This window comes from Lycorma delicatula, chromosome 4, assembly GCF_047948215.1.
Source record: "Lycorma delicatula isolate Av1 chromosome 4, ASM4794821v1, whole genome shotgun sequence".
NCBI lineage: Eukaryota > Metazoa > Arthropoda > Insecta > Hemiptera > Fulgoridae > Lycorma > Lycorma delicatula.
This window is the reverse complement of record NC_134458.1, coordinates 59290278-59317090: the sequence shown is the minus strand read 5'-3', so window position 1 is coordinate 59317090 and position 26813 is coordinate 59290278. Positions and strand designations below refer to the sequence as shown.

Here is a 26813-nt window from a genome sequence, read left to right as displayed (position 1 = left end):
CCATATTGCAATCACCGCAATACATGAAAACTGATGATTCTTTCCTGCCAATCCTGTGCAAATAAACTTCAAAGTTTCCGTGGCCTGATTTTTGAGACGTAAGTGTGACCAGTGGTTACACAGACCCTTCAGTCTGTGTTGCTGATTCAATTACTGGCCCTTTCTGCATCCTGTTCAACAGCTCTTCCTTATGTTTAGCAACCCTCTTGACAAGCTTAGACATTTCCAACTGTTGTTGTTTAATCTCCCTTTTAGTGTTTTTATCAACTGATTTACAAAAACTTTCACTTACCCTTTTCAGATCTTCTATTAAGTTCACTACTTGCTGTTATCATTATCCATATCTTCAGCACTGGGTTTCTTTTACTTTTTTCTCCCTTACAAGCTGACACTTCTGTAGTTTCTTTTGCTTCCAACTCAATTACTACCTGCTTTCCACTATCAGATGTAGACGCCTCCTTCATTGTTTCCGCTCTTGTAGGAGATCTTCAAAGCACTCTTGAAGGTCTGAATGCACTCCTTGTCCTGATCCATTTCTGACCAGGCACAGCATGAAAATACACCTATTTTGACACCCCGCTCATTCTACTAAGGGTGCGGAAGCTGGGCGATTTTTTTTGGGGGTGTAAGTAAAATGTATTACCCCAAAAAATTTGGGGGGCAATTTTGGATCACCTTACCAATCTGTGAAGAATGACCCAAAATGGATAGATCCAGGAGGGGAAATTGATAATAGAATTAATAGGAAGGGAATTATATGGGAAAAACCGTTCCCCTAATAATAAGCTCTGGACTCAGAAAATCCTATGAACATGATCTCCCGCACGCATTCACCTACACACTGGAAAATTGTTTACTATTATGTCTGTTGCAGTTTGCAAGTACTGAGTTGCATTGCACAAAAACACTCAATAATAATCCATATAACCTACAGTTATAAGGACTATTCATTTTTTATTTAAATAAAGTAGTTGTTCGTTATCCAATACTCGTGAAACTTTATAACAATACAATCGGAAGTCCAACCAACACTTGTCAATGTCCGTACTGAGAATTTATCCACAAAAAAAAAAAAAAAACACTATAAAACACAAGGAAATACAGAGCAAAGTAACACATGCACATAAATGCAAAAAAAAATATATAAGTAAACTACTTATGTAAGTTGTGTTGTATTTATTGTTAACTTCATAAATGAAAGATTAAAAGTGGTAAGTTTTACTGAATATGATCTGTATGTAATACAGATTTTACTATGTTACGTTTAACTGTGATTTAACTATGTATGTTATACAGATTTTTACTGTATATGGTCTGTATGTAATAAATTTGGCAAAAATACATTATGCAGTAGATTACTTGAGTGAATTATGTGCTATTAACAATCATCAGGTACTATTAATTTAATTACATCAGAGAGTAAAATCCAGGAAAATGATTTAATACTGTGGAACTTTTTTATGATGAACTGCAATGGAACATGTAAATTTTCTTGTTGTAACCATTTTAATTGATTACAAACTATTTTATGTTTTTTTAAATATGAGAAATTGTTTATATAGATTGTAGATTATTATATGCATGTGACTTGTAAAGTATTGAATTAATCTACAGAGCAGTATAAAAATGGTCTTTGTTTAATAAAGTTTCATGTACAGTTAATCAAGTAACTTAATTAACTGTAATTAAAACTCATGAACAAATAAATTTTCATTAATTGTTATTGAAGTAGTTGTTCTGTTTCATAACTTTTCTACTGAGTACAAATATTGAATCATACACTTGCATCATGTCTCACCAAATTAGTTCAGTGCTTTTCCTGTTTCATACCATTTAAAATTGATTTTGTTGCATTTTTAACTTTACAGAAAAATTTACAGCATCATAGAATCACTGTTTCCCATTTCTTCTTGTTTTTTATTAGAAATTTTGTTAAAAATTTTAATTTCTGCCTGATTATCAGAAGTTGCAATGCTCTTATTTACATATGTAAAATCATTTATTTGAATATACTTAACATTTTGTATCAACCATTCTGGATTTTAAACCACTCAGATAATGGAATGCAGCCATGATTGATGTCCAGGGTGCCTGTCTGACATCCCTGAAGTGAGTAAAAAAATAACCAAACATTTATTTTTTCAAAATGATAAGTGTTTAATAAAAGATTTCAGTATCTAAGTAAATTTTTCTGATTTTTTTTTTTTTAAGTGAAGCAAATGATTTCTAACTGATTTCATTCTGTCTTCCCTTTTTGGCTGTGTAACTGAGTGGAACATTTTTAATTTAAGTCAGGTTGTTTCTGAATGTAAACAGAATAATAAAAGTACATTGATTGATAAATGCATCTTAACATTTTTACATTTTAAGTCACATAATGATGTTCTGTTTACTTTAGGCGCTGGAAGATGAAGAAAAAGAGGAATTCCTAAGGTTAGAGTTATGGAAAAAACCTAAGTATGAGGTATATTATATATTAATGCTAATTTTATGCATTTTTCATTAATTTATTTGTGGACCTAAGTATGTTTTTGTCAGTTTAATAAACATAATAAGTTAACATGCACTGTGCAGATATTTATGAATCATATATTATTGTGTGTATGTTTTATAACACTGGATAACAAAAAAAATTTTTTTTTGTCTCGGGAAGAAAAATGTGATTCTGGTAGTATTTTTTCTCCTGAATTGAAATATATCGGTTTTTTCCAGTCATGCAAGGTATTCGAGAAAAGGCATTTATAATTTCAAGCATTTTAATACTTTCTACATTCTTAACTACACAATATTCAAACATTTGACCTGCCTAGAATGTAAGAAATGATGATTTTTTGCTACATTTCGCAGGTGGTACATCCCTCTTGATGGTCAGTAATTGGCCAGCATATTAGGATTCCATTTGCCTTTATACTTCTTTTCCATAGCTAAAATCTCCTGATGAAAGTGTTTCCCGTGCTCATCGCTTACTGCGCCAAGATTTTCCAGGAAGAAATCTAGGTGCGAACGCAGGAAGTGTACTTTTAAGGACATGTTACAACCCAAATTTTTATAAGATCATTGACAATATCACGGTAATTTTCCACCTTACGATTTCCCAAAAAACTCTGAGTAACATTTTTGAATGCTTGCCAAGCTGCTTTTTCCACTGGATTCAATAGTTCCTCAAACTTTTCATCATACATTAATGATCGTATTTGTGGACTCACAAATATTCCTTCTTTAATTTTTGCATCACTAATTTTAGGAAACTTCTGTTTTAAGTACTTGAAACCAAGATATTGTCCATGGCCTTGATGAAATTCTTCATTAATCCTAGTTTGATATGTAATGGAGATAGAAACACATTTTTAGGATTATACAATGGGTCATGTTTCACATTTTTCTGTTGAGGAATGAGTGATTTGTGTTTAGGCCATTCTTTTCTAATGAAATGGTTTTTTCTGTCCGTATTATCCCATTCACACAAAAAACAACAGTACTTTGTGTAATCAAGCTGCAGACCAAGAATAAGTGAAATTTTACCTTAAAATCACCACAAATATTTCATTCATACATTGCATATTGAAGCTTTTCCAGTATGAATTTAAAGTTTTCATATGTTTCTTTCATACTAGCAGAGTGAGCCACAGGTACTGATGGGAATTTATTGCCATTATGCAGAAGCACAGCTTTTAAACTAACTTTAGAGGAATCAATGACAAGCGCCATTCTGTTGGGTTATGTTCATTACAAAGTGTCTCCATAAGAGAAGAAATGTCATTACAAAACACTATGACATTTTCTTCAGAAAAATAGTCTTTAAATTCAGAATGACGCTTACAATAAGTTCATATCTTTGTATTCTTTTGAAGAAGATTCCATCCTTTTAGCCAGGAAGCAAGCATTTCAGACTGGATAACTTTAAATCTCGTATGAGGTCATTAAGATTTTCTTGAGTCAGTAAATGAGGGCTCAGATGATGAACTGCTTTGTTCAAAAGTTGTGTCACCAGAATCTGTTTCTTTTTCTTCCTTACTTCCATCAGACTCTGAACTCTCTTCATCGAATGTCACATATTCTGGAAGTTTTGGTATGGGCAATTCTTCGCAGTGTGGAACCGGTCTCATTGCAGATTGCAGCTTAGGATACACCATTGTATGTTTTGATTTTGACGTAATCCCTTTAAAGCAGAAATAACAGTCAGAAGAGTGATTTTTGGGTTCCTTCCAAATCATAGGGATAGCAAATGGCATGTGACGTATGCCATTTTTCCACCCAGTGAGAAACCTAGAACACAATAAACAACAGATATGTGGTGCCCAGGCCCTTGTTTGGTTCCTGACTTTACACCTAAAATACAGTTCATAACACTTTTACTAATGGAGTAAGCTTTCACCTTTGAGACTTCAGCATTACTTTACCACATACATAACAAAAATTGTTAGGATGATTTAAACAAACTCTAGGCATTTTGTAACTAACAACTAATTAAAAGAAATAAAGTTGTAAATATGTAGTGTAGTGCACAATAATTCAGACACACAAAGCACTCACAGTGACATGTTTACTGGTTCACTACTACCTCATAATTGGCATTGTTCTGATGAATGTGTGCTTTACTAGATCACGTTTTTACATGTCTATATGCTTCTGAACCTGCACAACAGTAGCAACATACCCTTTTAGTTAGCTCATTTGGTTCCATCTTATTTACAATGCTGTAGGAGGTTTTACTTGACAATGGACAAATGGACAAAAAATCGTTTTAAAATATTTAAAAAAATTAAAATAACAAAAAAATGTAGTTGATGGAGAAATTCCGAATACGTATCTGAAAACAGGATAAAAAGCTGTGTTGTACACCTATTGGTACTCGTGAGACAAAAATCATGTTGACCATTGTAATTTACAAACTGTTGTAGACTAATTTTACCTTTTAACCCAAGCACTTTTTAGATTCCTTTCTCGTTTTTATCTCTGATAAAACCAGTTAAAAAGAAAGAGAAGAATGTGAATTAAATTACTTAATAAAATTGTTACGTGAGAAAAATGTATTTATTAATGAAGATAATAATTTTTTGTGTTTTTTAGAATTTTCCATACAGTAACATTACAGCCAGCCATTGCTTTGCATATATGTGAATGTTTTTAATTGCAATTACATGAATGTAAAGATTTGATAAGCCTATAATTTGTTAATTTAGGCCAAAAATATAATCAGATATTTATATTTTTTTAAATAATGTAATGTTGATAAAATTACGAATTATGATAAAATTATTTAAAAACTGTTCACACAAATAAACTGACTTCTTAATAAAGAAAATTTCTCAGAATGTAACTGTAATTTTGATACACTGGATTTGTTGGCTACTTGTAATACTTTGGCTCTGAAAGGATTTGCTAAGTTTTTGACATTAATGTATTTATTTTAAAGCAATAAACACTACATGGTTACACTTAGTTATTCAATGTGAAGGAGAAAAAATAGAGTTCCTTATTATTTTTTTTTGGTATGTGTAGTGAAAGAGCTTTAGAGTGCCTGCCGCCAAATGTAATACCAGACAATATTAACTGAAATAATCTCAAGGTTTTTTAAAAATTAATTATTGATTAAAAGTAACTTGTACATGTTATAAAGATTACTCAATTTTCCTATTTAGAGTTGTGGAATATATGAGGGTGAATCAAATTTAAACAGTAATTTTGCTATTCTACACAGCAAGCAGATCTGAGCTGGATGGTGGAATGGGGGGTGTTAATGTTCAGTATGTTAGACAGCGAGAACCAACTTGGTTAGCTCCTCCGCTCTGTTCTGTCATCAGTACAGCCATGAGTGAGCGAGGGTTCCATCAACTGTAGCACATCATATAATCATAAAGTTTTTAACTAATGAAGACATTAAACCCGCGGAAATTTTAACTTGTTTAAAGGTACAGTTTGGGTCACTACACTGTCCCAGAATCGAGTGTTCATGCAGGCCAGACAGTTTAAGGGTGGGTGAGAAAGTGTAGAAAATGAAATTCATTATCAATGCCCAAGGTCAAGTTTCACAGCTGACAATATGTGTGTTGTTTGAGAGCTTATCGAAGGTGATCACTGGTTCACTGTTGAAGAAATCGTGTCAGAAGTGGGTATCAGATATGGGAATGTTTAGTGCTCAATGGGTTCTGAGGTTGTTGACCAAAAATCAAAAACAGGTCAGGTTGGAGATCTGTGAGAGACTTCTGAATTGATTTCAGCAAGAATGGGATGATTTCTTGAGGCGCAGCATCACATGTGATGAGACATGGGTCCATCATTACACTCTGGAGTCAAAAATGGCAAGCAAGGAGCAAGTAAAGAAGGATGAGGGCTGCCCAGTGAAGGCCAAAACCTATCTGTTAGCCAGAAAAGTTTTTGTAATGTTTTTTTTTTACTCAAGGGGGTTTTACTCATCGATTGAGAAAATCAATGAATTGATTTGATCAATTTGTTGATTGTGTAGAACACAATCAACTACTGTAGAACAAAAGCCATCTACTGAAACAAAAGACGGGGTATGCCAAACAGAGATGTCATCCTTCTCCATGACAATGCTAGGCCGTACACTGCAATTTTGACAAGGGATAAATTGGAAAAAATGCACTGGGAAACCCTTGACCACCGTCCCTACAATCCAGATTTGTCTCCCTGTGACTATTTTTTGCTTGTACCCTTGAAAGAATCACTTGGAGGGGAACAATTAAAAAACAATGTAAACATCGAGGAATGTGTGTGCAATTGGTCGATGACTCAGCCTCAAATCTTTTATGAACAAGGAATATTCAAGCTTCTAAATCATTAGCGAGTGTATAGATTGTGCAGGTGACTATATAGAGAAATGATGAAGGTATGAATTGTGTATATTATTAATCGATAAATTTATAATAAAAAAGTTACCGTTTATATTTGACTCACCCTTTTATTAAGGATATGTAATTTATGTCTCCTCTCTGAAAATACTAGAGAATTAAAAAAATGCTTTTTAGCTCTTGAGATTCAGTAAAGGGAAAATGCTAGAAGAAGCTACAAAAGAAGTTAAAAGATAAATTGCATGTAGGAATGTCAAGACTATGGTACAGAGCGAAAAGTTAGAGATCTAAAGAGGGAAATGAAGATAAATAAAATGGATATATTAGGACTGAGTGAAGTAAGGTGGGAACCACAGGATGAAATGAAGAATGGAGAAATTACCGTATTCTACTTTGGAAAAAAGAAAGTAAAAAATGGAGTGGCTATAATTATGAGGAATGAAGTAGCAAAACAGATGCGATTAGTAGCATTAATAATTGGAATTTTACCAAAAGATTAAGTTATAGTACAAGTGTATATCCCATCATCAAATTATGAAGAAGAAAATTTGAAGAAATTTTTGAAATCATTGATGATATAATGAAATCAGAAAAGGACTGCAGTAAGATTACTGATGGTAGATTGGGCTGTGGTTAGAGAAGGTAATAAAGAAATTGGGGTAAGAAAATTTGGCTTAGGGGTAAGGGATAGAATGGAGAACAAATTAGTAGAATTTTGTCAAGAGAAAAAATTATTTATAATCAACACTTTGTTCGAAAACCATGAAAGAAGGAGATATGAGTGGGTATTTCTTGGAGACAAAACATGCTATCTGCTAGACCATATCTTAGCAGATAAAACATATAGAAATGCTGTTAAGAAAGCCAGTGGATTACCAGGTGCATTGATCATATGCTACTTTAGAAATGAGAATAACTTTAAAAAAACTAGAGAGAGCAAAGGTAAGTTAAGAAATGGAACTTACAAAAGTTGAAGAAATTGGATGAGGAAACAATAGGAGAAAACTAGTTATGACAATTAAAGAAAGAAAAAAGGTAAATGAGAACAGTGAGGAAACCTGGATGTGAATAAAAAATGCTATAGTAAAAACAGCATAGGAAGAAGTAGGCAAATAGAAAGAGGTAGAAGTATGAAGGAAATAGAGTCAAGAAATTATGGGTAACAGCAGAAAGTGAAATAAAGAAAGCAGTGTATGAATAAAACAGAATAAAATGAAACTGCAATTAATGCAAATTAAACAGTGAATTAAGGAGGGAAAACACAAAAAGCTAAGGAAAGGTGGTTGTAGAAAGAATGTAGTGATATTGAGAGTAGAAAACAGAAGGCAGTATGGTATGATGTATAGGAAGATGAAGAAACAATACGTGGGATAAATGGAAAGGAATACATATAAAATGAGATAAATTGAGGATAAGGATGGTAAAATGCTACATGAGGAGAAAGAAGTAAGAAAAATATGGATATAATATATGGGGGACTTGTATATGACAAGAGAGAAACTTGAGGAACTGAACATAAAAAAAGGAATTGGAGATGAGCTGAAGAGGATAAAGGATTACTGATATTAAAAAGTGAAGTAAAGAAAAAACAAGAAGTAAGATACTGAATGGACTAGATGAACTTCCCATAGAACTTTTAAATGGTTAAAGGAAAAAGAATGAAAGAAATAGTTGAACTGTGTAATAGGATATATATTGTTTGAGAGAATGGCCTGAAGACTGTAAAAATAGTAAAGATACCAATTCTGAAAATACTGGTACAAGATAATGTATAAAACAATAATTTTAACAGTTCATCCCACTAAAATATTGTTAAGAGTCTTAAGTCGGAAATTGTAAGAATAATGAAAGAGAGTGCAACGGTTTGGCTTCAGGAAAGGGAAAGGAACTGGAGTTTCTTAGGGCTACTAAGGATGGTTGGAGAAAGGTATTTTGAGAGAGGAAGAGGAATGAATCTGCATTTCATAGTTTTAGAGAAGTGATTGGATAGAGTTAAATGGGAAAAAAATGATGGAGATTCTTAAGGAGAAAAAAGTAGAAAGACAGACTTCTGTTATCCATTTTACTTTAAGAATCTTCATCATTTTCTCCCATTTAAAGAATCATACAAATTATGAGGGTTATCTCTAAAGTAAAGATTGCTGAGAAATTTCTCTCCTTAAGGTTGGCAAACCTGTGTCATTCATGGCCATATTCGTAATGTGCACACTGCATTATTGCATGTAAGTTATCCCGTTGCAGTATCTTTGATTATGTGTGAGTTATTACGTTATAAAATAAATAGGAAAATCGATGTTGTTACTGACTGTGAAATATGTGAAATCATACATTTTTTAAACCATTAAAAAGTTCCATCTGAAATTCATAAGCAGTTGGTGGCTGTGTACAGTGGTAATGTAATGAATGAAACAAATGTCTGAAAATGCTATAAAAGGTTTAAAAATAACAAAATTAATGTCCATGATGAAGAACATTCGAGGAGGCTCTCTGTAATCACCGAGGACTTGTTGAAACGCAGCAATGGTGAAATCAGAAAAGAACATTGCTCAACGATTTCTGACCTTGCCCTTCTTTTTCCTGATGTTTCAAGAGCTGTTATTTGCCACATTGTTCATGATTATTTAGGCTTCAGAAAGGTCTGTAGACATTGGGTGCCACATGTCTTAATGGAATGTTACAAAAAATCTAAATGAGATCTGCTTTGGACTTTTTGATGCGCTACACAGAAAAAGGTGATGAGTTCCTTAATTCGATTGTTACCGGCAATGAAAAGTGGACTTCATATTACACGCCAGAGAGAAAACAGCAGTCAAGTGAATGGCGTCATCATCAATCACCAACCAGGCCAATGAAGGTCAAGCCACTGCTATTTGAACGCAAACTGATGGGTCACAGTCTTTTGAGATCAATTTGGCATACTACTGATCGATTTCATGCCACATGGAACGACTATAAATGCAGAAGCCTACTGCGAAACTACATAAGTTATGGTGCGCCATGGGTGGTTCACCAGCGGCATCATCCTGCTGCATTACAATGCATGTCCACATGTTGTGAGTCTGACACGTGATTTACTGAGAACATTTTGATAGGAAATTTACAATTCACCCACCATATAGTCCAGACTTAGCTCCTTCTGATTACCATTTGTTTGGGAAATTGAAAGAATTTTTGAGTAGTAAGCCATTCACAGGTGATAATGGACTTAAAAATGATGTTAATCAGTGGCTAAATGGACTGGCAGCAGAAGAATACAATGCTACCACTCGGCTAGGAAGACATAAAAAATAAATTTATAAATAAATAAATATATTAACCTCAAACTTTTATGAACAAATTGACCCATATATACGAGTACCTGTACAAATTACACCAAAATCAGTTTATCTTGTCAAAGATTATTAAACATAAAACTCACCAACACCCATTAGAACTCAGAAGTAAAACGCATCATATGCTCATTAAAAGAAAAAAATAAATTTAATTAATCAGTGGATGGTGTTTAAACAACCCTTGTTGTCAGACAATATTATTATGTTTTTTATTGAAAAACCAGTACTTTTAGTTCGATGTTTTTTTTCTCTCTAAAACTACAGTGATGTGAAAAAACGCAAATACTGAAGTTATTACTCACTTTTACTTTATTTTATTAACAAAGGATAGTGAAGGGGGATGAAATCGTCCATTATATGCTAATAACATGTATAAAATAATATAACAATAATTTTTTCAGATATTTTGGAATTTTTCTATTAAAATGCTTATATTTTATTTACTCGTATAAAAAAAGAATTACAAATAACTTATTTTTATATGCAGTTTTTTGTTGATTTCAAATTATTCCAAAAAATAAATTCTTGGAGTTGTTAGTTAAAAAAAATTTAAAAAAGAATATATTCTACTGAAACTTAGCTTTTATACTTGCAGTTTAACTCATGTATTTAGACTTAAGTACCAGTTTATCGCATTAAATAAATGACATTTAAGCCTTTTCTTCCATTTTAAAGGAATGGTCCAAACAAAAAGAAGAGGAAATGAAGAAGCAGATGGCTGAAGATAGTAGATACAAGGCTTATAGAAGATACATTAAGAACCATGGTGTTGGGCGTATGACTTTTGATGATTCATGAGCTTGTTCTGATGACTGTCTTAGGTAAATAGAGATTGACTGGTGCATTTGAATGAATATGTGTATAAGAATCAATTTGATAGTTTTATTTATTTTTAGAAAGAGAGAGAGAAAATGAATGTAATGTTACTTTTTAAACAGATAAATATGTTATTCATATATAGTAATAGTAGAAGTACTTTCTTGTTTATATGACGTTACTTTATATCAATTACTTGTATAAAGTTATATAATTGTATTATTTAGAAAAAATATGTTATAAAATTAAAGGTGAAATTAATTGGTTTTAGTAAATGACTAGGTTGATAAGACTCAAACAACAGTACAGAAGAATTTTTCCATTTGTTTCATTGCACTTAATCAAATCTAGTGTTATCAACATTTTAAGATCATCCATGGTCATACTGAATATGAATTTTGATATAGAATGTTTTTCTGTAGTAATGTGTGGGAAAGATGTCACAGACAGTACCCCAATAAACATAATTCTGTTTTTACTACACATCACAGTCGCAGACCACAGACATTAAATACTAGTTTTGAACAAATTACCTGGTGTCGGCAAATCTTTCTCAATGCGAACTGGGTTTCCATCAGCATGAATATTTTCTTTGTTTTTTTTACTATATACTAAATGCAAGTACTGATATTCATTAATTTTGCATTAAAACTTCTTTCACGTACACTTCCATACATAGCCTTCTTTTATTTTATTTTATTTTTTGTTTTACTTCGGTGTATTTCTGTAACAAATTTGAAATGACTTTTTCAATAACGTGTTATATGTTATTATTACATATTCACATAATATATATTTATTAGATATTTTTTTAATAAGATGTTTAAAATAGTCATGTCATATCACTATCGATAATTTGAAACTTAACTCCATAATTATAGTACAAAAATTTAGGTTGTACCAATCACTTTTTTGTTAAAATACAAAATTTCATTTCATAATTAAAACTTTTCTCAAACTATCGATAGAAATTATTACTTCTGAATCCAACTCACCTTTACAAAAATGTGAGATGAACAAAAATTCTAGAAATACACCCTGCCTGGTCATATCAACTTATCTTTTTTCACACTTCTTGCTCAGTTTAGAAGTTTTGGACAAACAGTTTTCTGGTTATTGGCCATTTTCAAAGTAACAGCTATTACAGAAGACATGAATTGTTATTTCTGAAATAAATAAAAAATTTGTATGTTTGTTTTCATAAACAAAATAAGAAACAGTATTTATTAGTATTAAAATTAACCACGATTACAGCAAACTAGTATATTTTCAGTTTATATCACTAATAAAATTTATTGTGTTTCACTATATTTTCTCAATATTTTAGCATATTTATAATAATGTATTCCACTTATTGTTATGAATTTTGCATGTTACTTTAAAAAAATTTTAAATATTCATTTGATTTACACTAGGTTAATTTATCAATGTTATTTATTTCACTAATATTAAGGTCATACAATAATTAAAGACATAGTTGTGAGCCAAAACAGTCGTTAAGAATGTTATTGTAATATTTTCAAAACAGTAAGTCGGTAACCCTGTGCTGACTTCTGATAGCTATTTCAGGCTTGAGTGAAGTTATTTTGTTTACGACCTCAAATTCTCATTTTATGATAGTGAGTCCTCTTGAAGTTTGTGAATTACTCAAATAGAGCATGTAGTGATTGGTTTTTTCTTTCTAAAGGTGAAAAACCAGTTAACATTTACTCTCATATGACTGAACAGTTCAGACAAATTTGTATGAATTGCAGAAATTTTTTCTAGCAAGTAGAAAAATTTAAAGATAGTTGAACTTCAGTAATTGATGAGTACTGTTTTTGACGTCCGATTAAGGTTTCAACTTCAGCACCTGAAACACACATAGACTCTCATCCAAGAAGACTGACAGATTACTGTTGAAATTATAACTGAAAAATTACAAATGTCAGTACATTTCATAACATTATCACTGACAAGCTCAAGCACCATAAAACAAGCCCGAGATGGGTTTCAAGAGAGTTGACAGATCACCATAAGTTGATGAGACTTAGTATGTGCACAGAGCTGAAATAACAGTATCAACAGGAAGGTAATGATTTTTTTGTACAATATTCTAATTGTGTACTTGAGCTTGAGGTACTTGAAAGATGGATTTACCGTTATGAATCAGAATCAAAAAGATCGAGAATTGAGTGGAAGCACACAAGTTCACCTGTCAAGAAAAAATTCTGAACCTGACCATCAGTAGGAAAAACCATGATGAAAATCTTTTAGGATGCAAAAGCCCCATTTTGTTTTTGATTTTCTAGATGATCGGCGAACAATAAACAGCACATGCTACTGTGACATGCAAATAACAAAGTGAAGCTACCAGTGTTATAAATGCCCTTGATCTCAGCAAAAAGACATTATTCTGCTTAATGAAATTGCATCGGGAAGTAATATCTCACCCACCAAACTTGTTCTGACTTGGCTCCATCGGATTTCCATTTGTTTGGTCCACTCAAAGAGGTGTTATATGGTAAGAAGTTTAATGGAAATGAAGATGTCAAAGTAATTGTGCTAAATTGGTTCCAACATCAAGATAAAGATTTCTTCGCAGCAGGCATAAATAAGCTGATTCAGAGATGGGACAAATGTATTAACGTTGCTGGAGATTATGTTGAAATGCAAAAAAATGTCACACCAATTAAATAAAACATTTTAGCTCCAAAGCAATTTGTGTCTTAAATTATTGTATGATCCTCATAGAATTATTCAGTTTTAGTATTTCAAGATAATAATGATTTCTCAGCCATTGAATATGTGAAGCGTGTTCAAGAACATTCTCAATGTTCAGTAATTATTTCTATGTTAGAAAATAGTTTCAGCTCGCAATTAATTAATGCATTAAGTTGCATAAAACTCTTATCTATATAATTTTCATTAAATATGGTACAATAGGTTGTTTCATCAACCTGTACTACTTCTATTCATTACGTGTAGTGATGCAATGTATAACATTGATATCATATCATTGTTTGCATTAGGAATTGGATATTTATACAGATGCAGACGCTCTGTTTAACACTGCATACGTCTGAGTTAGTCTTTCAGCTTTAGAAAACATATATTGAAGTGGAACCTGGAACTAGGTATGCACTAGACTGAACACTCCGAACAGTAAAAAACTCTTTCCATGCCAAGAGTTAAGAAAGAACAAATGAGATATTTATTATGAAAAAAGAGGAAGTAAAGAACAATATGATCTCTGATTGAGGGATTCTCTGGATTATTAATATTTGTTGGGGGCTTCAGAAATACTTAATATTTAAAGGTTTTTGTCATTTTTCTTCATATCAGTTCATATCCATTACACAATCAGGATAGATAGAATTTGATGCTTCATGGTAGTTCAAAAATGTTTTAATCTTATAGAATTTGTTTGCAAAACGTATTTGTTATTTTAATTTTATAAATCTATACTAACATATTTGTATTCTGTTTTTCACATGCTAGTTTTTTTTTTTTTTATATAAGTAGCAGTTATTCAGTTTTGACTTTTTTAATAAGTATTCACATAAATTTATTAGATTTATAATCAAACTTTTCAAAAAGTGGTAATGTAAATTTATTTTCTGATCAAACATGTCTGATTTAAAAAAAATTAAAATTAATCGGAAACAAAAAACATCATAACTGTTTGAATCACATCAAGCAGGTTGTCAGTAATAGTACTTAAAAGAGAATGGTTTCATAATGATATTGAATAGAATATAGAAAAGATAAAACAACTTATTTTAATGTAGTTAAAAAACTTAAAAAAATATTAACTAAAATTAATTTGAAGATTGTTTGATAATTAGTAAAGCTAAAAATTAATATTATGATAATTTAAAATAGATGTAACTCGTAGAAGTCCCTAAAAAAGTCAGAATTGGTTCTGAGAAAAAGCAAAAGAAAAACATTCACTTTTCTGTGTAACAATAAAGTAAAGAAATATGGGACAACAGAACAAACTCTTAATTTCACAAAATTAGAAATTTTTGAATTCTCTTTATTCATTTATATTTTAATTACTATTTATTTATATTTAATGGTACAAGATATAACATCAATCTTGTATCATTGTTTACATTAGTAATTTAATGCAAATACTCTTTGTCAGTGGAACTTTTTTCAAACCTTGAAAAACTCAAATATTATTTTATATATTCTACGTGTAGTGTTTGTATACCTATTACTAGAGAATCTTTTTCTTCAAAATGTTACAATTTTCTATTTCCTTTTTATTTCATAAATTCTATTTACTCTTTCAGTAAACATGTTAATATATCTAATGTAGACCTTTCGTTGTATGCCATTTATTTTAAATATAATACCAGAATACCTATTACAAAAAAAAAGATTTATCAAAAAATGTTTTAGACAGAAGTTTTTAGAAATTTCATGAATGTCTATTTTCCTATTAATTTTTGATATTACGGTAGTATTTAACTACAAAAAACCCATATCTGAAACTGAGGGGCAGAGCCTTTGAAATAATTATAAATATTATATTTTTTTTTAAATTTGAATCAGGGCCAAGACCATATCAACTTGTAAATTTTATTAAAAACAGACATGCCATTCAGGAGTGATAGCTGAAAACATATCAGGTCAGACATAAAGTCTGGCAGCTGTTAGACAGACTTTATGAAACTTGCTGGTTGATTTGATGGTTTATGTATGTAACACTGGATCAATTCCAATTTTTATTTATTTTTTTTACTCTGGTTTTCTTTATTTTTATTACATAATATTTCTTTATTTTTATTTTACACATTTTGCAGATGAATATATAAGATAGATGAAATTATAGATATATTTATCTATAATTTCATCTGTCAGTGGAACTTTTTTCAAACCTTGAAAAACTCAAATATTATTTTATATATTCTACGTGTAGTGTTTGTATACCTATTACTAGAGAATCTTTTTCTTCAAAATGTTACAATTTTCTATTTCCTTTTTATTTCATAAATTCTATTTACTCTTTCAGTAAACATGTTAATATATCTAATGTAGACCTTTCGTTGTATGCCATTTATTTTAAATATAATACCAGAATACCTATTACAAAAAAAAAAGATTTATTTTTTTATGTCATACCCTTGCCAGGAATCAAATCAAAGACCGCTTCAGCTAGAGGCACACCAGTATACAGATTGTTATAGTTTGGAAAATTATAAATCTCTTGAGTTTGAAGTAATAAAAAAACATACTGATTAGTACATTGTAGTTATATGTAAAAATGTTCAATATTCTTTTTAAAATTTGAGTGATCAATTTTAAGTACAATTCTATGTAACTTAAAAAAACTAACATTCTGAAAAAAATAGAAATTACCAAACCTGTTGGGGTTGTTATGATATCAGTTTTCTTAAAATTTTGTAATTAAACAATTTTTGTCGGAAAGTTTTTTGAATGTAATTTTAAAAATACAGATGCCTTAAATTATCAGATGTAACGTAACCATAACTACATACCATATTTAAATTACTGTAGACTATTTGATTAGAGTTTTGAATAATAGTGTAAGGGATTGGTATAATATACAGAAATGGCTTTCATGTAGGTGGTGGAACCTGAATTACTTTTTTTAAAAAAGGATCTGTGTGCAGTTAACTTTTTGATAAGTTCTGCATTTTGCACACAGTAACATGATATTTGATAAGATGATAACAACTACCATTGCAAAATTTGTTGGATGCGATGTACAGTTCATTCTGTTATAATTAATATGGTAAGAAACATATAATATTTTGCATCCTACTGCTTGCAATGTTGGAATAGAAATTGTTGTCATCTAAATGTTATTATGTGTATAAATATTTCAGGTTAAAAACATTATAATAGTCCTGATAAATTATGTTAAATTTTAAGCTCTATGAAAATAGTTCAATTAATTTTAATTGATTCATTAAGAAAAACATTAATTAATGTACATACCTAATTAGTTAAGTAAATCAGAATTCTTTTTTAATGCTATAGTGTATAAATTATTGACAGAGCTGTTCACTTACCTGAGTACAAATTAATTGTATTCCAATTCCACAGAGAACTTTTTCTTTATTTTTCCTGTTTAGCGGTAACTGTTTAACGGTAACTACCGTTTAGATAATTCTTCAGAGGGTGAATGAGGATGATATGTATGAGTGTAAATGAAGTGTATTGTACATTCTCAGTTCGACCACTCCTGAGATGTGTGGTTAATTGAAACCCAACCACCAAAGAACACCGGTATCCACGATCTAGTATTCAAATCCGTGTAAAAATAACTGGCTTTACTAGGACTTGAACGCTGTAACTCTCGACTTCCAAATCAGCTGATTTGGGAAGACGCGTTAACCACTAGACCAACCCGGTGGGTTACAGAGAACTTTTTAGGAAGTAAAAAAAATACTGAAGACATTTGCATTAGTTGTTAGCACTAATAAAAATTAGTCCTTTTTTATTTAAAAGCAGTGTGTCAAAAAAAAAATATAATATTAAAAAATGCATGTGAGATCGGCCCAGCAATTCAAAAAAGTAATTAATTTATTTATCAAACTGGCTGATTGAAACAGACATGGATTTTTAAAGTTACATCATTATTTATTTTGAATTAAGAAATTTTTTAAATTTAAATTAGCTTAATATTTTTGCAATCATATCAAACGTCTAGCAAATTATTTTGATAAGAGATTAATAAACAGTAAAATGCTCTTATAAACTTACAAGCTAGTTCAAGGACAAAAGTATGCTTCCTACATTTAAGCAGTTTATATGTGTTTATCATTCTAGTAGAAGTTCTTTATAATTGTAGTTAAAGAGCAGTGTATCCATTAAGTAGTAGTTTGACCACTGCAATCTATACATACATACATATATATATATTTTATATGCATGTTTGTATATATGTATGAGTAACAGTAATGTTTGGTTAAATATGGTGTTGTCCTTGATGTATCTTGTGTTTTTTTTTTCTGTAAGTACATATATATGTTTTCATGTGTTTTTATTTATTTTTTATACTTTATATTTAATTTTGTTTCTCTATTCACAGTTATAGACATTATAATCATATCCAACAATATGTAGAATGTTTTGGAAAGAATAATGTGAATGACATTGACTCATACTTATGCCTTTGATGTAGCATGCTTATATTCAGCAATTCCTTAACTCCCTGAAAATATACTGATTATCTTAAACTGTATTTGAATTTATGTTTAAGTTTATTATTGCTGTTTGTTCCATTATTCCATGTCGATTAAGCATTTGGCTGACCAAATGTTAATACTGTGAAATCATTAAAAGCATCTGACATGTATTTCTGTAATTTTAAAATCGATCAGTTACTTTATAATAATTTTTTTAGCATTTAAATAATCAGGAAATTATTCCATTTTATTATAATGTTTTGTTAACTTCTGTAGGATATTTTTATTTTCTCAGTGAAAAGGTACTGTACTGTTTTTACTTGGTTTAAGCTTTTTGGAAATTTTTTTTGTTAGAATTTTTTGTAATAATAGTTTGTATTTTGATAATAAATAAAATGATTAAAAAAGTAGTAATGCTCAATTTAAAGGTAGGTTCCTGCAGTAGCATTTGCAGATGGATAAATTTGGTCAAGGGTAAAAATAATGAAAATAAATCTATGGCCCTTATCTTGTTGAGGTATAATGTTTTCATTGTTTCTGGGTTGTTGAAACCCAGTACCTAAATTTATATTATTTCTAGTAATTGTTTACTATTATTTATTCTAAAGATATTGTCTGTTATCATTTTGTGTGTGAAGTGCATATCATAAATGTTTTATTTTTTTAAGTAATTCATTCATTTCATCAAGAATCAGTTATAACTCCAACTTTTTTTTGGAGTTTTCTGACTAAATGAGGAATTTTGCAATGTAAAATGTGTAGTCATACACATGAAGATTTACAGTTACACTAGAAGTCAGTGGATTACTTTTAGGATATACATTAAGTTATTAGATTTATACTGAAATGATACTGTCTGAAAGATCTGTACACTAATAATGTGATAAAAATTCAGTTGTATTTTTTTTAACATTGTCATTTTAGAATTAGAAGCAGTGAAGTAATGGCTATATTTTTATTAATATTATAATTCAGTCAGTGACTAGGCTTTTGTTACTGTTTGTTTACTTTCAGTGTTGGATGAAATGAAGTCAGTTAGTTTTATATTCTTATACTGAATGTTTCTTTTAGATTATTAATATACTGGTATGTATGTATTTCGAATTACTTTGCAGTTTTTTAACTTTTTTGGTAACATTAGGGTGGTGTGCAGTTCTGTGATGTGTCCTGTTTTAATAACAAAGAAGTTGAGAAAATCCTTACAAACTGAGATGCAGATGAACATGGACAACTGAAAATTAATGAAGTGAATTAAATGAATTATTTCATAGATATTTTGATAATTAATAAATTTTATTGTTTGTAATTTAATTTTTGTGTTTCTTATTAATTTAATACTCATGAATGTATGTCATAAATAAATATTTATATATATGTGTCTTCATTTTTTTTTTAAAAAACAGGTTGCCTTGATGCTTTATTAAAACTGAAGAATGTCATAATTATTGTTTTAAATTAAATATTGTCGTTAATAGAATAAAGGTATAACTGTAATTGAGCCCATGCCTGTTGTGATAAAATGAGTTAATAAATAAGTGAATAAACAAATTGAGCTTTTTATTACCTCTCAGACATAAAATTCCATTTTTATTGGATTTGTGTTGTCAATTAACCAGCTGAAGCATGTTGTTTAAGAATGGCCCCCATTGATCTTGTGAAATCTGCAATTTTTTTAAGTTACATTTATATTGAAAACTTAGAATTTTAAGGCTTGTGTAGTTAATATTAATTAGTGTGTTTATAATACTCCTTTTCATCATGATAGTCAATCAATAAAGTAACAGATTATCAGATAATTGATCGATCATAACCGCTTTGATGTAAGCGGTTGATTATCATTAATTTTTTATCATGTACTACTTACTGTTTACTCTATTAGATTTGTGTCGAGGAAGGCATTTGGCCATAAAAATTTCCCTCTTATATGAGCCCAGAAAAATCTGAAAGAACGCCATAAAAGACTGATAAATTGATAAATGATAATCAGCAGTTGCTTTTTTTAGCCAGAGGAAGATTACTTTTGGAAGAACATTCAATATAAACAAATTTTCTATCCTGCAGATTAGGAACCTAGCTGTGGTCATTGCAGTGTTTCCTTGGATTCTGGACAGGGGAATGGCCATCAGTATCATGAAGATTTGCAAAATAACAAAATAAGTAATCACACATAGCCAGCAGACACCTTGAGGCACAGTGGGATTTATATGTCATTGAAGTAGTTACAAAATACTACTAGGACTGATAAGAGACCAATACAAGGATGAGATTGACACATCACCAGGAAAAACGTTCATTTTCCGGTGTCTGCTCCTCATGTTAGAAGTGACCTTTTTTTATATTGACAGTAGCTATAAAGTCTATCAAAATGGTAATCTTGTGTATATATTATACCCTAAATCCAATTTTTGCAGATTTACATCAAAGCTAAGGCATTCCTTCTGAGCACTGCTCATTAACATTTAGCCCAGGAGTACTGTGAAAAGTGGGTGGTAAGAAAAGAGTTAACAGAAGATAAAAAGTTGATTGTTGCTTGCAAGAAACAAGCAGGGCGGAGAAAAGTGAAAATAGGCAATATATTTCCTAATATTGCTAATAAATATTTGTATTTTTCCTAAAAGGAAAAGTATATTATGTGATAGACAGATTTGGCTTGGCTTCTTGTATATTCAGTCAGAAAAGGGAAGATGGAAAGGAGAGAAATAGTCAGGAAAGGACTTCATACTTAAATGAAGTAACTGTGAAAAGGCAATGAATGGAATAGACAATAAGATGTGTGCTTTATTTAATCTGCTTAAATACAATTTTTTTTTAAATTACAAAAACAATTCAGAATTTTACAAAATACAATGAGCATAAAGACAAAGGAAAAATAACTTAAACATATATTTTAGACAAAACACCTAAGCACCCTAGTTGTCTGCTGGGTGTAAGTAAGAAATTTAACACATTGAAGATTGTGTGTGTATGTTTACTTCTTATCGAGAATCATCATTATTCATACAGAAGTAAATGTCAGTAATAATTTTTTTCAGTTCACCAAGTAGGCAATGTGATAAGTGGATTTGATTCAGATCTTTAATGACATCATGTATATTATTATGACACTATTTTGTCATTTAATAACTCATCACAAATCAAATCTGCATTCATACAATTTAAGATTAAATACGTTGTTTACTGATGAGTTTTTGATGCTGTTTTTTGTGTGTGTAGATGGCATGTGTCATTATAAAATTTTCTGTGGGTAATGTGAGAACTACTTTTAGTTTTTCATCACACTAATTTCAATATTTATTCTATTCCATCCAGTTAATCATTCAGATTAAAGTGTCTGAACAATAATGGCTGTACAGCTTATCCACAGATTTGGAAGGGTCAGTTCATTTAGTAGTCTAGTCATTAGTCAGCATGTACATAAAAAAAAGAACAATCCGTTTCTAACATTAACTCTTTGGACTAAATTAGATAAGCGCTATTAGCATTAATTTTTAACAACCCAGAATTTTGGAAATGTTTGAAGTGTACGTGAAGTCATAGTTTTAATATCACCAACAGCAGCATATCTGTAACAGTTTCTTATACAGTGACATCAGTGAGAAGTATCAAAAAAGTTATTTTTTTACTGAATAACTATATTTGAAGTGCTTTAAAACTTATTAATTTAATCATAAATTAATAATTAATTTAATCACCGCAGGGTGTTTCATGAATAGTCTGCAAATTGGAGCCAAAGTTCCAAAATATTTTTAAAAATAATCACAAAGTGTAATTCTTAGATATGAAAATTAGTTATCTTAGGTGAAATCTATTGTTGAGACTACCCAGGGTATTGTACTGTATTTATTAATGCTGGTTCTAACTGTTCTTATTTTCTTATTATTTATATATGATAATGTCAACTGATCATATAATAACTTCTTGGCTATATTCAACTTCACTTTTTAATTTAATTTGATTAACAGTATAAAAGTATTTATTATTTTCTACCTATTTGTATAAGAGTCTGTTAATGTATATACATCCACATGTTTTTTTGGGTTTTAAATGCTGTTTGGAATGGAGTTGCTTCTCTGTAATGTATGAAAATGAGTGAAAAAATAAAATATTAAAGATTAGGTTCAACAAAATATTTGTTCAACATGAAATCATGTATATGTAAAAAAAAATTAACAAATATATATAGGGTTTCTGTACATATAGTATTACTAATATAATTTATTTTAAGTAAATCTTGTTTATGATTTTAAATATAACTATTTCAGTAATCTTTTAATATAGTTACTTTGGAACAGGAGATGTAAAATTTGAGACCAATTGATCCTATGTTCTCCAAATATACGATTACTTATGATTGCATTTCAAAAACAAAAATTGTCACTTGTGTGGTTTTTGTTATATTGATCTTTAGTATGGGGGTTTGAATGCTGTTCATAATAAGAGAATGTCTTCTATTAATGCAAGAAAATAAGTGTTGTGAAAAGGTATTGCTTAGCATAAAATCTGAGTGTTCAAAATAATGCTTAGTTCATAAGTAAAGAGGTTTTTACTACCTCTATACTCGATCATCCTCTTATACAGTTCATGAAATAAATACTGCCAATAGGATTATTCCTCTGAATCTTACATAAATATGCTCTTGAATCTTTATATCTTCATTATAATCATTTGTCTAAATTATATCTACAAAATAAAGAAGAAAAAAGATACTATGTGTACACTTCTGTTATATATTTTAGTAAACTTCTGAATACTTATAAAACTTTGATATCAAGAAATTTAAAAAAAAAATTAGAGAATTTGTTCAGAATAAATAAAGTACCTAAAGAATAGTTGAGTTTTGTTAATTACTAGTAGATAATTCTCACATACAACTATGGAATGAACTAGAAAACTGTATTTTGATAAAGTCACTTTGTATATAGATTAAGTATTAGTATAATTTCTTATTTTGTGAAGTTACTATTGTTTGTATGATATTATTATTTTTTTTTACATCTGGCTATATACAGGTACCTACGTGCGTCTCTGCAGGATAAGTGTATGTGTAACTTTTTATGTATATATTATCTTATATGTATTTATAATTTAATAAATAAATATTATTAAATCTTACTTTATAAAATATTAAGTTATTAAAGTGTGTGAAATATGTCTGGGGTGAGTAATTGATTTACATGTACTTGTATTCTAGTTTGATTGGTCCTTTACTTTTTTTTTTTTACAGAAGAATAATTAAGTTAAAAGTTAGAATGTGGGACTAATTTCAGATCTGTTATCAATTAAGCTGGTCCAGTTTTACTTGTGATGATAAAACAGAGCTCCTGTTGGGTTATTGTCATGTTTGTGTGATCTATAAGACTGCAATTTAGAAATCTAAATGGGAAAGCTGCTGTCACAGTTTCCTATCCTTGGTTACAGGAGGAAGCAAATAAATGTGTGTAACCACTTGTTACATCGGTTCTAAGTTAAATCAGTTTTTTTCACTATTCAGTGTAATGATAGTATTATGTCTTTATTCATCAGTTAACATGTAAAGTTAATTTTGAGTACATAAAATAGATTTATACAAAAATTAAGAATATAATATTTATCTTTTGAAATAGTGTATTTAATATTTTGTATAACTTTAATCAAAAAGGTTTAAACAAATCGACAGTTCTTGGAATTGCATCGTTTTAATATTTACTTCATATTTTAAGATACTCAAAATATTTATAAAATGGGTTAACAGTAAAATGAGTTAGCAACTAACTGCACAATATTTTTTTTTTTTTTTTTAAATAGATACCATAACAATCCCTAAAAGAGCCACTCACATGATGGCTAGTTGAAGAAAACCAGTTCTTCAACAACCCAGCACTTGTTAGTACTGGTTCAGCTATATTTATGATTTTGTTATGTCCTGCATTATTGCCGTGTTTGAACTTCAGGTGTATTCATCAAAATTACATTTCATACAAATTAATGTATAACACAGTGTACAAAAAAGAATATTGGGGTTTTAAAGCTATTTGATATCACTTAACTTTGATTTACAGGAATGGATCACAAGAAGAAAAAAGTAACTTACAGTTTTTCCAGGCAAGTGTTGAGTGTGAGCATCCTTTGTCAACTGACATCCAACTAATAAAACAGTTTGTCCCATACTTGAACTAACATGTCTGGAGTAGTGGAAGTGATAGCTACTTCAATCCTGTGCCTCAAATCAGGTAGATGAGTAGGTAGCAGAGGCACATACACAAGATCCTTTATAAAATTCTAAAGGAAAAAATCACATGGGGTCAGATTAGATGACCTTGTAAACCACCACAAACAACCTCTGTCATTGGGTCCATGCCGACTGAAATAGCAGTTGGGGAAAATATCATTCAACTGATCCTGTACAGAGTTATGCCATTGAGAAGGCTCATCATTTTGTTGCCAAATGAATTCCTCTGGTCCACCTTGCAGTTGAGGAAAGTGTTTATGCAATTTATTCAAACAAGCAACTCCTGTTATGCTTACTTCAGCAAAAAAAAACAACCTGTAAAATTGTTGTTGAGATATTGCAAAGAAAACATTTAATTTTGGGGTGTCACTTTAGCATTGTATGAGTTCATGGGGATTTTCTGGCTCCCAGATACGACATTATGTGTGTTAACTTTACCAAGATGAAATGTTAACTAATCGCTAAACACGATACGATAAACTAAGTCATCATTTTCATGCTGCAACATTTTACAAATTGGGATGCACAGCATAGTTGGTAAGCTTCAAAGTTTATAACAGCTGTTGAGTTAAAACAGCATTTCCCTAAAACATTCCACACTGGCATTGCTAGCTCAAGGCTGGTCTTCCTTCCCAAATTTTTTAACACTACACAAGAAAGACTCCCTGACACGTGCATTTTCTTCAGACAATCTTGCTCATCCTGTACTCTTTACACAGACATCCCATCATTTCAAACTGATTATGCCATCAACAAATATTATTGTCACTTTGAAGAACACTGTTAAACTTTTTACAGAATGCACATTAAATTGTAACTACAGATTCATATTTAGCATATTCTGCAAAACACAGAAGTCTTTCTGTTCAAAAATCTCTAACTTTGCTACTGGTATTGCCAAGTAAAGAGATAGGGAATCGATCTATGGCCATGCCCACAGCTAAAACTACTCTTTTTGCTCTTTGATTCTAGCCATAAAATCAATACTGTACACCTCATCCAAGTAAAAGATTAAAGCCCTAATATTCTTTTTTGTACACAAGGTATATGCAAAATTAGTCACAGTCATAATTCAATAGCCGTAGAACTTTCTGATAGTCTTACTCAACATAATTATCAGAACCTTTTTCTGGATCGATAAAATGTTCAAAATACAATGTAACAGATCCCAATTATTGACTATAAATTTCATAGCATTGGAAAATGCTAAAGTAAATTATGCATGAAAATTACACAGAAATATGTTTCATTAATTTTCCTTGTACAAATAAAACTAAAGTATGTGAAACACATTTTTAATGTTTATTTTGCACATAAGAGTGGACTGTTAACCGAGATCCCAAAATTGTTATATTTTTGTGATCAAAAGATATTATCTTGGTTTATTCTCATTAAGGAAGCTAAAAAAAGCGTTAGGCAAATCATGAAATATAATACTATATTATTACTTTCAAATTCATTTATTATTATTTAACAATATATTCTAAAGCATTTACAGAGGATTTTGCCCAGACAAAAACCAAACTGATCAGAAGCCAATAATTTGTATATCATGAAATAACCGTTTACTTGTTTACACATAACATTTTCTAAACTTCTTTAAAGTATAGGCACTAGGCCAGTAGAAAAGTACTGGGCTTTTTTTGTTTCCTATTTTGCATACAAGAAAAATTTTGCTTAATGGGGAGAAGAAAAAGGCCAGAAACAAAACGTGATTAATTAACCTAATATGAGTATATAGATAAATAAAAGAAGTGGATGTAATTCACTTCTGACAGTATATGTTTTAAATTAATTTGTTAGCGAGATTTTACTATTCAGCTAGTTGGATTTAGATAATTCGCTAACTCCTTGATATATCTCTTTTTCATTCACTTAATATGTGCAAGTCAAGATTTTTTTTGTTTACTTGTTTTAGTAAATCTGTGTTTTTAATGCATGTGACATCTCTAATAATATTTTTATGGTAATTTAAATTATCACCCTGCTAAATTATCTTTGTTTATAGTTCAAATCGCTCTGTAACAATACAGAATCAACATTTGTTGACCGATTTACCGATACAAATCATTCATTATTCACAACAAGGCTAAATATTCTATATATATACTAAAAAAGGACCACATTTTAATGCACTGGTACGCTTTGAAATATACAAACACATACACTGATATAATTAATGAATGAAAGTGTTTAAATCTAATACACTTCTTGATTGAATTTGAAATCGTAACTTTCTACATGAGTAAATCAACATTTGCCAACTGACTTGCAATGAAAATCACAAATGATAAGCTTCTGTGGACTGAAGGTTGCAGATATTGTAGTAATTATTTTTGCTACGTTAATTGCTTACGATGGTTGAAATTATTATCTCGCTAAATTATTTAACCCTTATACAGTAACTAAATAAATTTAATGATTTCTTGAATATTCCAATTTAACAAAATTTGTGGCTTAAAGAAAAAAATGTATAAGTTTTTCAGTTAATGCATCTATT

At 30.1% G+C, this 26813-nt stretch overlaps 1 protein-coding gene across 2 annotated transcripts in view; it reads left to right on the top strand.

Moving 5' to 3' along the window:
- LOC142323437 (dnaJ homolog subfamily C member 25 homolog) overlaps positions 1–19653 on the top strand; it is a 54167-nt gene extending 34514 nt beyond the window's left edge. Inside the window, exons 6-8 of one of the 2 annotated variants that reach the window (XM_075363054.1) lie at positions 2399–2464; positions 10820–10965; positions 19509–19653. In XM_075363054.1, the coding sequence (XP_075219169.1) occupies positions 2399–2464; positions 10820–10942 (189 nt within the window). In that variant the 3' untranslated portion in view covers positions 10943–10965; positions 19509–19653. Of the gene's footprint in view, positions 1–2398; positions 2465–10819; positions 10966–19246; positions 19484–19508 lie in introns of those variants that run through there. The other variant, XM_075363053.1, reaches the window with a different exon arrangement.
- Positions 19654–26813: the final 7160 nt, after the last annotated feature.